Source organism: Vulpes vulpes, chromosome 7 (assembly GCF_048418805.1).
Source record: "Vulpes vulpes isolate BD-2025 chromosome 7, VulVul3, whole genome shotgun sequence".
NCBI lineage: Eukaryota > Metazoa > Chordata > Mammalia > Carnivora > Canidae > Vulpes > Vulpes vulpes.
Window position 1 is genome coordinate 121043189 of NC_132786.1, and position 12585 is coordinate 121055773.

General features: G+C 42.5%; 1 protein-coding gene across 38 annotated transcripts in view; it reads left to right on the forward strand.

Moving 5' to 3' along the window:
- ST7 (suppression of tumorigenicity 7) overlaps positions 1-12585 on the forward strand; it is a 241776-nt gene that overhangs the window by 120809 nt on the left and 108382 nt on the right. For 35 of the 38 annotated variants that reach the window (XR_012002765.1, XR_012002766.1, XM_072764884.1 and 32 more), the window contains one exon: positions 1049-1131. The exons of the other annotated variants lie outside the window; for them this stretch is intronic. Coding sequence is in view for 33 of the 35 variants with exons in the window: in XM_072764857.1 (XP_072620958.1) it covers positions 1049-1131 (83 nt within the window). In the remaining 2 variants the exon portion in view is untranslated. The remainder of the gene's footprint in view (positions 1-1048; positions 1132-12585) is intronic. 38 annotated transcript variants of the gene reach the window in all.

Below are 12585 nucleotides of genomic sequence, written 5' to 3' on the forward strand. Positions count from 1 at the left end.
TTGATGAACAGCCTAACAGCCTATTAAGTAAGGTGAAAAATCTTTTATTAATGCATGCAAACTTTGTCAATTTGTCCTTCCTTTTCAAGAGTAATAGTATTAAAATCTTTAATAACTGCCTAATACGCAATTGATCCTTGAACGACATTGGATCGTTCCTGGGTCCACTTACACCATATAGCACTGAAAATGTATTTTCTTTTCCTTACAGTTCTCTTAACCTTTTCTCTAGCTTACTTTATTGTAAGAATACAATAAATACAGTATGTAGTGCAAATAATATGCAAAATATGTGTTAATTGACTCTATGTTATTGGTAAGGCTTCAGGCAATAGTAGACTATTAGTAAAGTTTGGGAAGAGTCAAAAGTTATATGCAGATTTTTGTCTGTGTGGGGGTTTGGTGCCTCTAATACCCACACATTCAAGGATCGACTGAATATAGTTATTTTCCATTTGTCCCAAAGTTGAAGTTCTCCTTGTTGGTTCATTAAGACCTTTAATGTGGGACTTGTGGGGGCGCTCAGTCAGTTAAGCATCTGCCTTTGGCTGAGGTCATGATCCCAGGGTTCTGGGATCGAGTTCCACATCAGGCTCCCAGCTCAGCGGGGAGTCTGCTTCTCTCTCTGCCCCTCCCTCCCAATAATCTCTCATCAATAAATAAAAATCTTTCTCTCTCTCTCATCAATAAATAAAATCTTTAAAAAAGCCTCTAATTTGTGGGTCTCACAAAATAGATAAGGGTCTTCTCTTTCTGACATTTTAGTAACCAGCTGTTTTTAGACTCCTCAGTGGTATGAGCCCATGAAAACCATTCACAACAATAGCTTTGATAGATAGAAACTAAAAAGCTGCTTTTTTTCTTTTTTATGTGGTGATTTTCTTTATAGCCCTTGACACCTAGCATTCTGAGCCTTTGTGATGCTGAACCATTTTTAATGGGACTTTGTTATGGTTCTAAGAATTTTTGTCATCGGAAACAAATGGAACAGTCTGTTTTATTGACCTACTTATGCATTCCTTATTCTTCTCCTTCTTTTTTTTTTCAGTGAGCATGTTTTTGAACACATTAACACCGAAGTTCTACGTGGCCCTGACAGGCACTTCCTCACTAATATCAGGGCTCATTTTGGTAAGTGGTAGAGTCCTTCCTATTTAAAAGCATGCTGATTACTAATATGTCAATATATGTACAGGAAATAATTCTGGAAGAATATATACCAGCAGTTTACAGTGATTTATCTTGCAAGTGTATATATGTGGGGTGGTTGGACTTACAGAAGCCTTCCACTGCTCAGATTACGTATTTCTAAAATATTTGAAACAAAATTTAAATAGTCATGTGTTACTTTTGTTGAAGGGGAAGGGCAACGCATAAATAAAACGGAACATAAAGGAAGACAATTCTGTGTCAAATTCTAGTGTCTGAGATAACTGAAAAATACGTGCAACTCAGTTCAACTACAAATGTTTTTCATCATTCTTTTCAAAATGGATTATTGGCCATAATCAAGATGAGCAGAAATATAGCCCAGTTTGTTTGTTTGTTTCTTCCTTTCATTTTGTTTTTTAGATTTTATTTAAATTCAGGTTAGTTAACGTATACTATACCTTTAGTTTCAGGGTAGAATTTAGTGATTGACCATTTGCATGTGACACCCAATGCTCATTACATCAAGTGCCCTCCTTAATGCCCAATTACCCCTTCCTGCCCATCTCTCATTCAGCACCCGTCAGACTGTTCTTTATAGGTAAGAGTCTATTATGGTTTTTCTCTCTCTTTTTGTCTTATTTTATTTTTCTTTCCCTTCCCCAAGTTTATCAGTTTTGTTAAATTCCACGTGAGTGAAATCAGAGGGTATTTGTCTTTCTTTGATTGACTTATTTCACTTAGCATAACACACTCTGGCTCCATCCATGTTATTGCAAATAGCAAGATTTCATTCTTTTTGATAGGCTGGGTAATATTCCATTGTATGTATATATACCATATCTTCTTTATCCATTTGTCCATTGATGAACATCTGGGCTCTTTCCATAGTTTGGCTATTGTGGATAGTGACATTGGAGTGCATGTGCCCCTTCCCATCACTATTTTTATATCTTTTGGGTAAATACCCAGTAATGCAATTGCTGGGTCATGGGGTAGTTCTGTTTTTAACTTTTTGGTAAACCTCCATACTGTTTCCCACAGTGGCTGCTCCAGTTGACTGACATTCCCACCAACACTGTAAGAGGGTTCCCCTTTTTCTGCATCCTTGCCAACATTTGTTGTTTACTGAGTTGTTAATTTTAGCTATTCTGACTGGTTTGAGGTGTTATCTCCCTGTGGTTAGCCCAGTTTCTTTAAATGTATTGAGGTGAATGTGGCAGTTCTAAGCTTTTTGGCCCTTTATCTTCTTTTCCTTCAAAATTTACTTTGCCCGGGCAGCCCTGGTGGCGCAGCGGTTTAGCGCCGCCTGCAGCCTGGGGTTTGATCCTGGAGACCCGGGATCAAGTCCCACATCAGGCTTCCTGCAAGGAGCCTGCTTCTCCCTCTGTCTGTGTCTCTGCCTCTCTATCGCTCTCTGAATAAAACAAAACAACAACAAAAAAACCCAAAATTTACATTTCACTATTCCTTCCTTTCAGGAGTTCCCAGTAGGCAAAAGCAATGGTAATCATCTCATAGCTCCATTAGTTTATGCTCTAAATAATTACAAGTGTGATAAATTATAACACCTGACATAGTTTTTTTTTTTTAATTTAAGTGACCTTAAAGAGAAGTTTAAGAATTTTTTTTGTGTTTTTTTTGTCTACACATAATGCTGTAATAACTAATTTTTATAGAGAGAAGAATAAGAAAAAAAGATATCACAGAATTAATGTTGAGAGAACAGCACTAGAAATACACAAGTTTTAGGGGAAAAGGCCACAAAAATGTGAAACAAATACATAGTTGAACCTAGAACAATGGAGTTTCAGACGCTTGAGCTTGTAGGAAGCCAGAGTAAGCAGATAGAGCAATGTATGCAGGGCAGAAACCCACAAACAGCTTAAAGAAGTGGTGGTGGTATGGCGAGCATTTTTGTGTGTGTGAGGTCAAAGCATATTCAGGTTAAGTGTGCCCTGCTGCATCACATGGGTTACTGGACTTAAGGGAGGAGATGTTTAAAGTTGATATTACTGGGCCAATACTGTGAAGAACATCAGCAGGAACCACTCCAATATGGTTTTATAAATGGAATCCGCATGGAAAGCCCGATACTGACTGCAGAGACCAAGCCAAGGTGAAGGAAGCATATTAAAACTTCTCCTTGAGGATCCCTGGGTGGCTCAGCAGTTTAGCACCTGCTTTCGGCCCAGGGCGTGATCCTGGGTTCCCAGGATCAAGTCCCACATCAGGCTCTCTGCATGGAGCCTGTTTCTCCCTCTGCCTGTGTCTCTGCCTTTCTCTCTCTCTGTGTCTCTCATGAATAAATAAATAAAATCTTTAGAAAAAAATAAAATAAAACTTCTCCTTGAAATGAGCTGAAATAAGGGATGTATAGTAATTTGTACCCTACTGCCTCTTAAATGCAGATCTGCACACCCATCTGTGTCTCTGAAGCCCTCTGTTCTGTGGGGACATGAGAAAAACAAGGATACTAGAGAGAGTTGTTCAGTTGTTTGTAAAGCTAGAAGGTGATTTGCATAAGCTCATGCTAGTTTGTGGCAGAGCCAGGCCTAAAACCTAGGTCCTCAGGTTCCCACCTTGGTATTTTTAATGGACTGATGGAACTTCAAACTTAGAAAATACATTCGAATGCTTGGTAAATGATTAATAAGTACGTGCTGAAAACATGGCAGCCTTTGAGCATGTATATTTTGGGGGGACATGGAGGAGGTATTACAAGTCTTCATCCAATAATTATTTACATTTAAAATAATGTTTTGATATCTTCTTTCTAAAATATCTTTGAAATATCTTTTGATTAAACAAAAAAAAAAGGGAACTTTTGGATACAATTTCAATAGCAATTTCGTGCTAAAATCAATAATTCACTCTGATGCAGAAAGTAGGTTTTTGTTTGCATATTCCTCTCTCAGGGATGTTTGCTTAAGAACGTTTACCCACTTAGGTGGTGCTTACTGTGTGCCAGGCACTGATCTAAGCACTTTATGTGCTTCCTCAATGCTCACAACGGTGCGAGGAGGTAATTGCCAGAGATGTTTCCTGTTTGCCACGGCGTAGGCCCCGTAGGTAGCCCCTGCAGGTAAGCAGCCTGCCGTAGGTCACACAGGCCCCATAGGTAGCCCCTGCAGGTAAGCAGCCTGCCGTAGGTCACATCGCCGGCAGATGGAGCAAAGCAGGATCTCAGCCCGGGCGGGCTGTGGCTCCGATCAGCACCCTGTGGTTACGTTCCCTGCGGTTCTCCCAGCTCGCTGAACAAACGGCGGGTCTGGATTTTACCTTGGTGTGGGTTCGCTGGGCTATAGATTGGTCGCCAGGGCGCAGGTTATTTCCTTTCACCCTGGTCGGCTAGGCCAGCAGGCCTTCACCTTCTAAGTCGGGGGGAGGGGGGTGAGGCCCCATCTGCTTCCTCTCCTGTCCTCCCGACGAAGGATTTCGGGATTTCGGCGGAGCACCTGTCCGCGTGCCCGGCACACCTGACCTGGGAGCCACTGCCCCGCGTCTCAGGCCGTTCACCCCGCAGCCTTGGGGTGGGGGGCAGGGGGGCACCCGGATATGCCTGATGTGAGGCTTCGGGCCTCAGAAACCCTCTGATGTTTGAAGATTTTGAAAGGCCTTTCTCAGAAATGCTTGGTCTGTAGCGAGGCCGAAATCACTACGACGTGGGAATAGTTCCTGACAGCTTTCGGCTCCCGCCTGAGAGGTTATGGGCATTGGTTGTCCTGCCTCTGGGGACCCGGCTGTGCTCGCTCTTGAAATGCACCCCGGGTGGAGGCTTCTTTCAGCCCCTGTTCTTTCTGCCAAGTGCGTTCAGGAGAGGCAGCATTGAGGTAAAGGATCAGGTGCTCAGCGGTTTGTTTCCTGGCTCCCAGAGACAATTAGCTAACTCCTGTCCCCTGAGCGATGGAAGGAGAGCCAGGCAGTGAGTGCTGGAAGCACCGGGATGCCCCTGGGGAAATGGTTGTTTGGGGACCTCAGGATTCCTATGCTGGAGACTGAAGTTGTCATGCAGCATGATGTCTTAGAAGAAGAGGGGTAAATACAGACAAAACACCCTGAAAAAAGTCATCTAACTGAACAAATAGGCATGAAAATAAAATGTGTTTGGCAAAGGCTAGTGTCTTTTACGCTAATGTGTTTAAAAATAAATGACTAATTGGTGTATATTTTAGTAGATTTCACTGCTGGTTCTTAATTTTACAGGTTGAAAGCGAGCAAAGAGTTTGGTTATACCACCTACCTTTCACTCTTCCCTTTTGGTCCTGTGCCCACATCCCCATCTGGCCAGATCTCTCCCTTGCTTAAATCCAAGCGGCCCCTCTTCCCTCTTGGCACAAGCCTTTCCCATCTCAGTCCAGTTCCAGCCACAGGAACTGCACCTGTCATCACAGTCCAAACCCACCAATTTAGTCTTTTAGTTGCTCTGGCAAGGACAGGCCCAGACTGCTTGAAGTAGCCTCTCTGAGCAATGTTTATTTCAATGGAGAAAATTTCTGGGTTTTGTTTTTGTTTTTGAGAATGGTAAGGTGGTTATGTGGAGAAAATACTCCCCTTAATTTTCTCAAAATGTTGGTAGAATGGAGAAAATGCTGTATGTTGTGTGGGACATTTATACATAGATCCCCGCATCCCCATTAACATGGATATAGACATGCTCTTACGCCTACATTTTACACATGTATTAAACAGATATAAAAAGAGACATCTGAGGCATAATTTTAACAAGTGAGAATCAAGAACTAAAAAGGGAGGGAATCCATAAATAAAAGACTTAACTTGTAGATTACATGTAAAAAAAAATTATGTTTTTGGGCAAGTGTAGATGAGATGACAACTAGGAAGGAATAAGTTGCATCAAAAGGTCCATTTATTGAATTCCTACTCTATGCCAGATATTAAGCACTTTGCATATATTACTTGATTTAATTCTCTTAAAAATTCTAAGTGGTAGATGTAGATAGAACAATGGCTTTATGCTGCTGAGTAGAAACAGACACAGATGTTAAATGAGTTGAACAAGGTTATATAGTAGACAAATGCTAAAATTTGAATCTGGATCTCTCTGACCATGTCTTCCATTCCCTCCTATTCAAAAGTAAGTGAGTCAGAAGATTGTTATGAATCCTTCCAACTTTTCCTTATTCGTCTAAAAAACTTAACTTGCACTTGAGATAGTGCTTTAATTGACAGACATGTGGATCACCCAAATGATGGTGATTTTGGAGCTGAGAGTAAAAAAACTCCAGGAAACTTGATTGGAAGGGCTCTTGGGGTGTGGGAAGCTGCATATAAATGTCAGGCTGTGTTGATTATGAAGCAAGTTGTCTCTTTGTCTCTAGAATGAAGAAAGAGAGATGCTGTGGGGATCTCGTGGTAGGGGACCCTGCAGATAGTGGGAGGAAACCCAGGCTCATTCAGCTTTAATGAGATTACAGCTTCTGGGGGTCACCATAAAAATGAATGATTTTCCACAGGAGACAAAGTAAAGTGCAAGGCCAGAGAGTAGACCTATGCCTGTCAGGGTCTGACTATACACGTGAGTATTTCAGTGGATCAGATTAATGATTAGACATGATACAAGTGAAGAAGGTGAACAAGCGAATGGCAGATGAAGGAACACAACTACCCTTTTGGCTTTATCAGTTTGCATTTGAGCACAAATTGAGAGGCTTGAAAATCATGTAGTTGCAGGGCTGAGGGAAGGAACCCTTAGAAGCCATCTAGCTTCAACCAATAAAGACTTAAAGATGAGCCATCCAGAAAGCTTGTAACTTGCTTTGGTTACTTTAGTAGGTAAGGGTGGAGTGAGGACTGGAATTTAAATTTCCACAGCTTTGCCGTAGTATCATTCTGCCTCTCATAAAGGCACTGATCAAGCAGGTGGATAGCAGAAGCATCCAACAGTCGTTGTTTTCATTTTGACAGACCCACAGAAATGGGTCAAGTAGATAAGAAAGGGGGTGTGGGGGGAGAGGGAAGAGAAAAAGATAAAAGAAAAAAGAGAAGGGTGGACACTACAACCTTTTCTGGAGGAGACATTTTTTTTCCTTATCCAGTTGGCCATGGATACCTCCCACAACGTATGTTTTATTTGTGTCATCATTTATTGCCTTTGTCCTTTCTATAACGGAAGATTTGCAAAGCCTGGGACCGTATCTGTGTTTTTGTATACAATAACACAGTTCCTGGGTAGACTCCTATGAAATATTTGTTGAAAGCACAGAGATCCAGGGAATTGAATGCATTAACCGATTGTGTCAGAATTATCTGGGGAGCTTGTTTATTTTTTTATTTATTTTTATTTTTATTTTTTAAAGATTTTATTTATTTATTCATAGAGACAGAGAGAGAGAGGCAGAGACACAGGCAGAGGGAGAAGCAGGCATCATACAGAGAGCCTGATGTGGGACTTGATCCAGGGTCTCCAGGATCACGCCCTGGGCTGCAGGCGGCGCTAAACCGCTGCGCCACCGGGGCTGCCCTGGGGAGCTTGTTTAAAGTGATGGATCTGACCACCAACCCAGACAACTGAATCAGAATCTCTAAGAGAGGGACCACAGCACGACACGGTGCAGGATGGCTTCTCCCAGTGTCAGTAGTCTTCATGCTTTTACCCCAGGAGAGTGACCCTCCTCTCCAAGCCATTCTCAGTAATGCTACATTGGAAAACCTCATCCTATGAACATATAGACATGGAGATAGGGGTAGATCATTGACTATTGACCTTCCTTTCTTCTCTCTTTTCTACCAAGGTTTTCGTCTCTCTTTTCTACCAAGGTTTTAACCTTGGTGGTAAGTGGGCAGGAAAGAGGATTGCGGGACATGAATACCAGTTTTTCACACAGCCCCTCTCAACTGTTTAGGGGAACGAGGAGGGGATTGACTGAAACCAAGGAAGTGGGAAGCTAAGACCCTCTTCCATAGCACGTCAGAATTCCTGAATAAAACATAACAGGAATCAAAAGAAAAAAAAAAAAAACAGCCTGACATGTAGAGTTGGGGTGAGGTGAGGGGACTCTGAAAGGGTCATTGGGTACAGATAGAAAGGATGTAGTTCAGAATTCCAACAAGAAACTAAAAAGATTATGGATATTATATACTCTGTGCTCACTGTCTCGATTTATGTCATTTATGCCCAGAAGATCCCTTCTTGCCAAACAAAACAAAAACAAAGACCAAAAAAAAAAACAAAAACAAAACAAAACAAAACAAAACAAAAAAAACAACAACAACAAAAAAACAAACCCACTGTTCACCACCAGCTGTATTTCTGAAGACTTAGAGCAGGTGTCAGTTTTGCAGCCTTTGCATTTGGGAGCAGACTGCGGGAAAGTTTCATATTTCCTCTTTAGTCTCCAGCATCACTGTATCTATTCTCCTGTGATATCATTACCCACTTTAATCCTTAGGAAGCACTTAGCCAATTTCAGGCTGAGACATCATTGTGTTTCCCGTGGGTTTAGTGGAATTGGTGTGGAATTACTGAGGTGCTGCTGTATGGGAATCTTGAAGCATTTATAAGTGTGGTATAGGGTATGGAAAAGTCCCCGATTCACAAGGAGGAGTATTTTATATATAAAAACTGCAGTTCAAGAAGAAGAGGGCTTATTGGCTAGGGAAAATCTAGGCATCTTCAGGAAGGACCTAGCTTTTAGGTGTGCAGGAAAGATGGAAGGGTCTTGTTTGTTTATTCCTTTGCCAGATTTTTGTTCCTTCCCTGTGGGAGAGCATGAGACAAATTTGTACGTTAGTCCAGCTCCAAGCCTAGATCTCCACCCCTAGTCCCGGTGCTTTTTGGTCATCCTCTCTGCTTCCAAGAGTATGCCAAACAGTATGGAGGAGGTCACGAGGTGTTGCTAACTGGGTCCTTGACAAATGGGTCTCTATTTTTTTTTTTCAAAGATTTTATTTATTTATTCATGAGAGACAGAGAGAAGCAGAGACACAGCCAAGAGGGAGAAGCAGGCTCCCTGTAGGACCCTGGGATCATGACCTGAGCCGAAGGCAGATGCTCAACCACTGAGCCATCCAGGTGCCCCAACAAATGGGTCTCTTTTAAAGATTATCTGAGTCCCATGTAGAGTTTTTGACCCTTCTGTCCTGCAAAGTATAGATCCAAACTACTACTTCAGCTCTCACATTCCCAGTTCCATCCCCACTTTCCTTATTATGCTCAAAAGACAAGCCTTACCTGCATCTCCACTGAGATCAGTGTCACCCACTTTAGCCCTTTGTTGCCTTATTACCAGCGAAACAGCTCATATCACACCCTACTTTCTAAAATAGAATGTTCCCCTCTATTCATTCACCCTTCCTTTTCTTATTGTCTCAGGGCAAGAAATGGTAGGTTCCTTTTGAAGGTGGAGCGGGTGTGCTTTCTGGGCTCTTGGCATCATGCCTCTTGGTTGTTTGTACTCTTTGGCCTCTTTAATGTTGCTCTTTTCACTAGATTCTTTACTCTTCCACAAATATGTGTAAGTCTCTCTCTCTCTTTTTTAATAACAAACAAAAAGAATACAAGGATGTTTGTTGGTCCTGCCTGCTCTTGATTTAGACTATTTTCCATTAAATCACTGGGCCAGGCCTTGTCATCCATCCATTTAATTGTCCAAACCATCCATCCATCCATCCATCCATCCATCCATCCATCCATCCAGTCTTGTAATCATTCATCTGTGTTTCCATCCAACATTAACTGAGCGCTTACTGTGACCTTATTGTGCACATTAGATAATTGAGTCCCAGAGAATGAAGAGAACTGAACATGGTCACACCGCTTAGCTATCATGAAGTATATTTGGGTTTTGACCTTTCAACTAGATGGGAAGACCACTGTTGATTTCCCAAATGCCAAATCAAATTGATGCTTTTTAGTTCTCACCTTACTTGATCTGTATAATCTTTGGGGTGGAGCACGAGTTGGAAAAAAGCACTAGAGGGATTATGCTTTTAAGACTATGGAATAGTAAATTTATATGTGAATTCTGTGGATTAAAACCTGTTTTCTTCCACCGAGGCCAGCCTACTAAGCTACTAGTTTGTGCAAGGACTAATTTTAAAATCTAAATTTGTTTATGAGAGCTTTGCTGTTTACATTGTAGGTTATGCACCAGGGAAAAGAATTCAAAGTGACACCAAATATGTGTGTGTTAAATAACACCATCTGCCCATTTGGATCTGTGCAGCTATTTAAAAACACTCTGAGGTGCTGGCCCCAAAACCTGTCATGTTTCTGGGTAAAGGGCAGTTATTATGTTAACCCCAAATTAGAAGACTTAGTTTGAGGTTTAAGAAGGCTTCAAGTCCTTTCCTACTTCCTTTCGCTGGTTGTTCCTTCAACACATATTAGAGTTTCTGTGCTAAGGTATTGGGGGTATTCATATAGTATGGAGAAGGACTGTGATAGGTAAGAAGCCATCTACTGCTATGAAAAGACAGGCCTGAGAAGACCCTCTCCGCCCCCTCCTCCGAATAGCTACGTGAATAACCCAGTCCCAGTCTTGACTGAGATGAGTTAATCTGGCATCAGAAATACTGGGTGGAGGATCTGTCCCCTATTATAATGCAAATACCTCATTAATATGAATCATTTATACTTTAGGATGAATTATCCAGTCCCACTTGATAGACTCCTTCTGGATTGATTTTGATAGCTGAGAAAGCAAAGGGACAATGGAGTCGGCAGGCAGTGGGAAATAAAGATTAGCAAAGGGCAATGGTAGGCTGCACCTGTCTGTGTTTCAGTACACAGCAGAGCTACAGAAAGATGTCTTGTTGTAGAGCCCCGATGCGGTTAGTGGCACAGAACTGGGGCTTCAGGCTGAGCAGCTACTTCATTTGCTTGCTGGGTGACTTTGGTCATTCCTCCTTCTTTAAGTGGACACTGTGCATGGTCCTGTGAGGTCCCTTTTAGCACTGACGTTCTGTGATTCTTCTGGAGAAACTGAGAAATCTGGAGTTCCAAGGTGTTTGTGTGCGTGCATGCACGTGTGTAGGTGTGGGTGGGTTTTGTGATGGGTATAGGCTGTGAGAGGTGCCGTGGCCTGTGGTGTGGCCTGGGAGTATCAGGGGCCACGTGTGCATTTGTATAACCCTGGGGCACAGCTCTTGCCGGGTGTGGAGCCCTTCCTGCTACGTGACTAAATGAATGGACGAAGGGCTGGCAGGTGCCCAGCAGCGTGATGTAGAAAGCAGAGCAAAGCTTGGGGCAACAGAGGCCCCCGCCACGGTGATGGAGAGCCAGGGCCAGTTCTGGGCCCAGCGTTCCTGGGTCGCTCGGAGCCTGCCTTCTCGTCTAATAAAGGCGAAGCCGCGAATCTCTTAAGGGCTTTGTTGGGTGGGCAGAGCCGAGTGGGGAGCGGTACCCGTTTTTCACAATGATTTCTAGGGTTTTGAGCCAACAACTTGGTAACAGACAAGAAGATGCTGTACCGGCCCGAATCCTAGACTGGCGAAGGAGGGGGGCATCAGGATGGCAGGTGAGCTGTGCACGGGAGCTGTGTGCCTCGGCAGAATAAATGCCAGCTTTGCTGGTGCTTGTGAGAACCAAACACGTGGTGGGCGCTCAGCTGGCAATTTTACACGAGGAGTCAAACTAGGTGTTTTCAACGGTTGTGAAAATCGAGGACCCTTGAGGATAAATAATGAAGATCATTTCCCCTTTACGATGGAAGAAACCGGTGTTCAAAGAGATGAAATAACTTGCCTGAGCTTACAAACTCCCTGGATTCATGGTTTATGAATTTACCATTCTTGAACTTCGCTCCATGCGTCAAGCAAGATCTCTTACTCCTAGTATTCCAAACGCTGTAGACCAGTTCTGTCCCTTCTTAGCTTTCATATCACATTCTCCCGTCTGCCCGGTGAAATTACTCGAATGTCTTAACACAGTGAAAATTCATATAGTCAGAAGAGGTAACTTTTTGGAATTAAAGTTTTCTTAGAGTTGGAAACATTAGGTTTGATCAGTGGCTCCTATGGCCATTCATAGATGTTCTTTCTTAGAAAAGGCTTTAAAAAGAAAAAAGAAAAAAGAAAAGATTTTTTTTTTTTTTTTGGTAGAGCAAAAGAGAGAAAACATTGATTTTTAAATAACAGCCCCAAATCCATTCCAGGGTAGGTCACAAAATCTTGTTTTTAAGAAATAGGTAAGGATGAAGGTAATTCACTCTATGTTAGCTCCGCATTCTGTATATTATAAAAATATGGTACGGTTAATCCTATGCGACTCTGGGAAATACCTGATTCTTAATTTTCTTCTGTGTGATTTGTGGCTACTTAAGGAACAAATCCCAGGTGAGGCAGGGAGGAGAAGGAAGAGTGTGGGAGAGAGCAGCTGTGAACAGTGCTGGGAAAAGGATTCACTGGGTGGCGAATCCCACTGGAGGGACTCAGGGGCCAGGGAAGGAGGCTTGGGTGGGGAGGTCGCTTGCT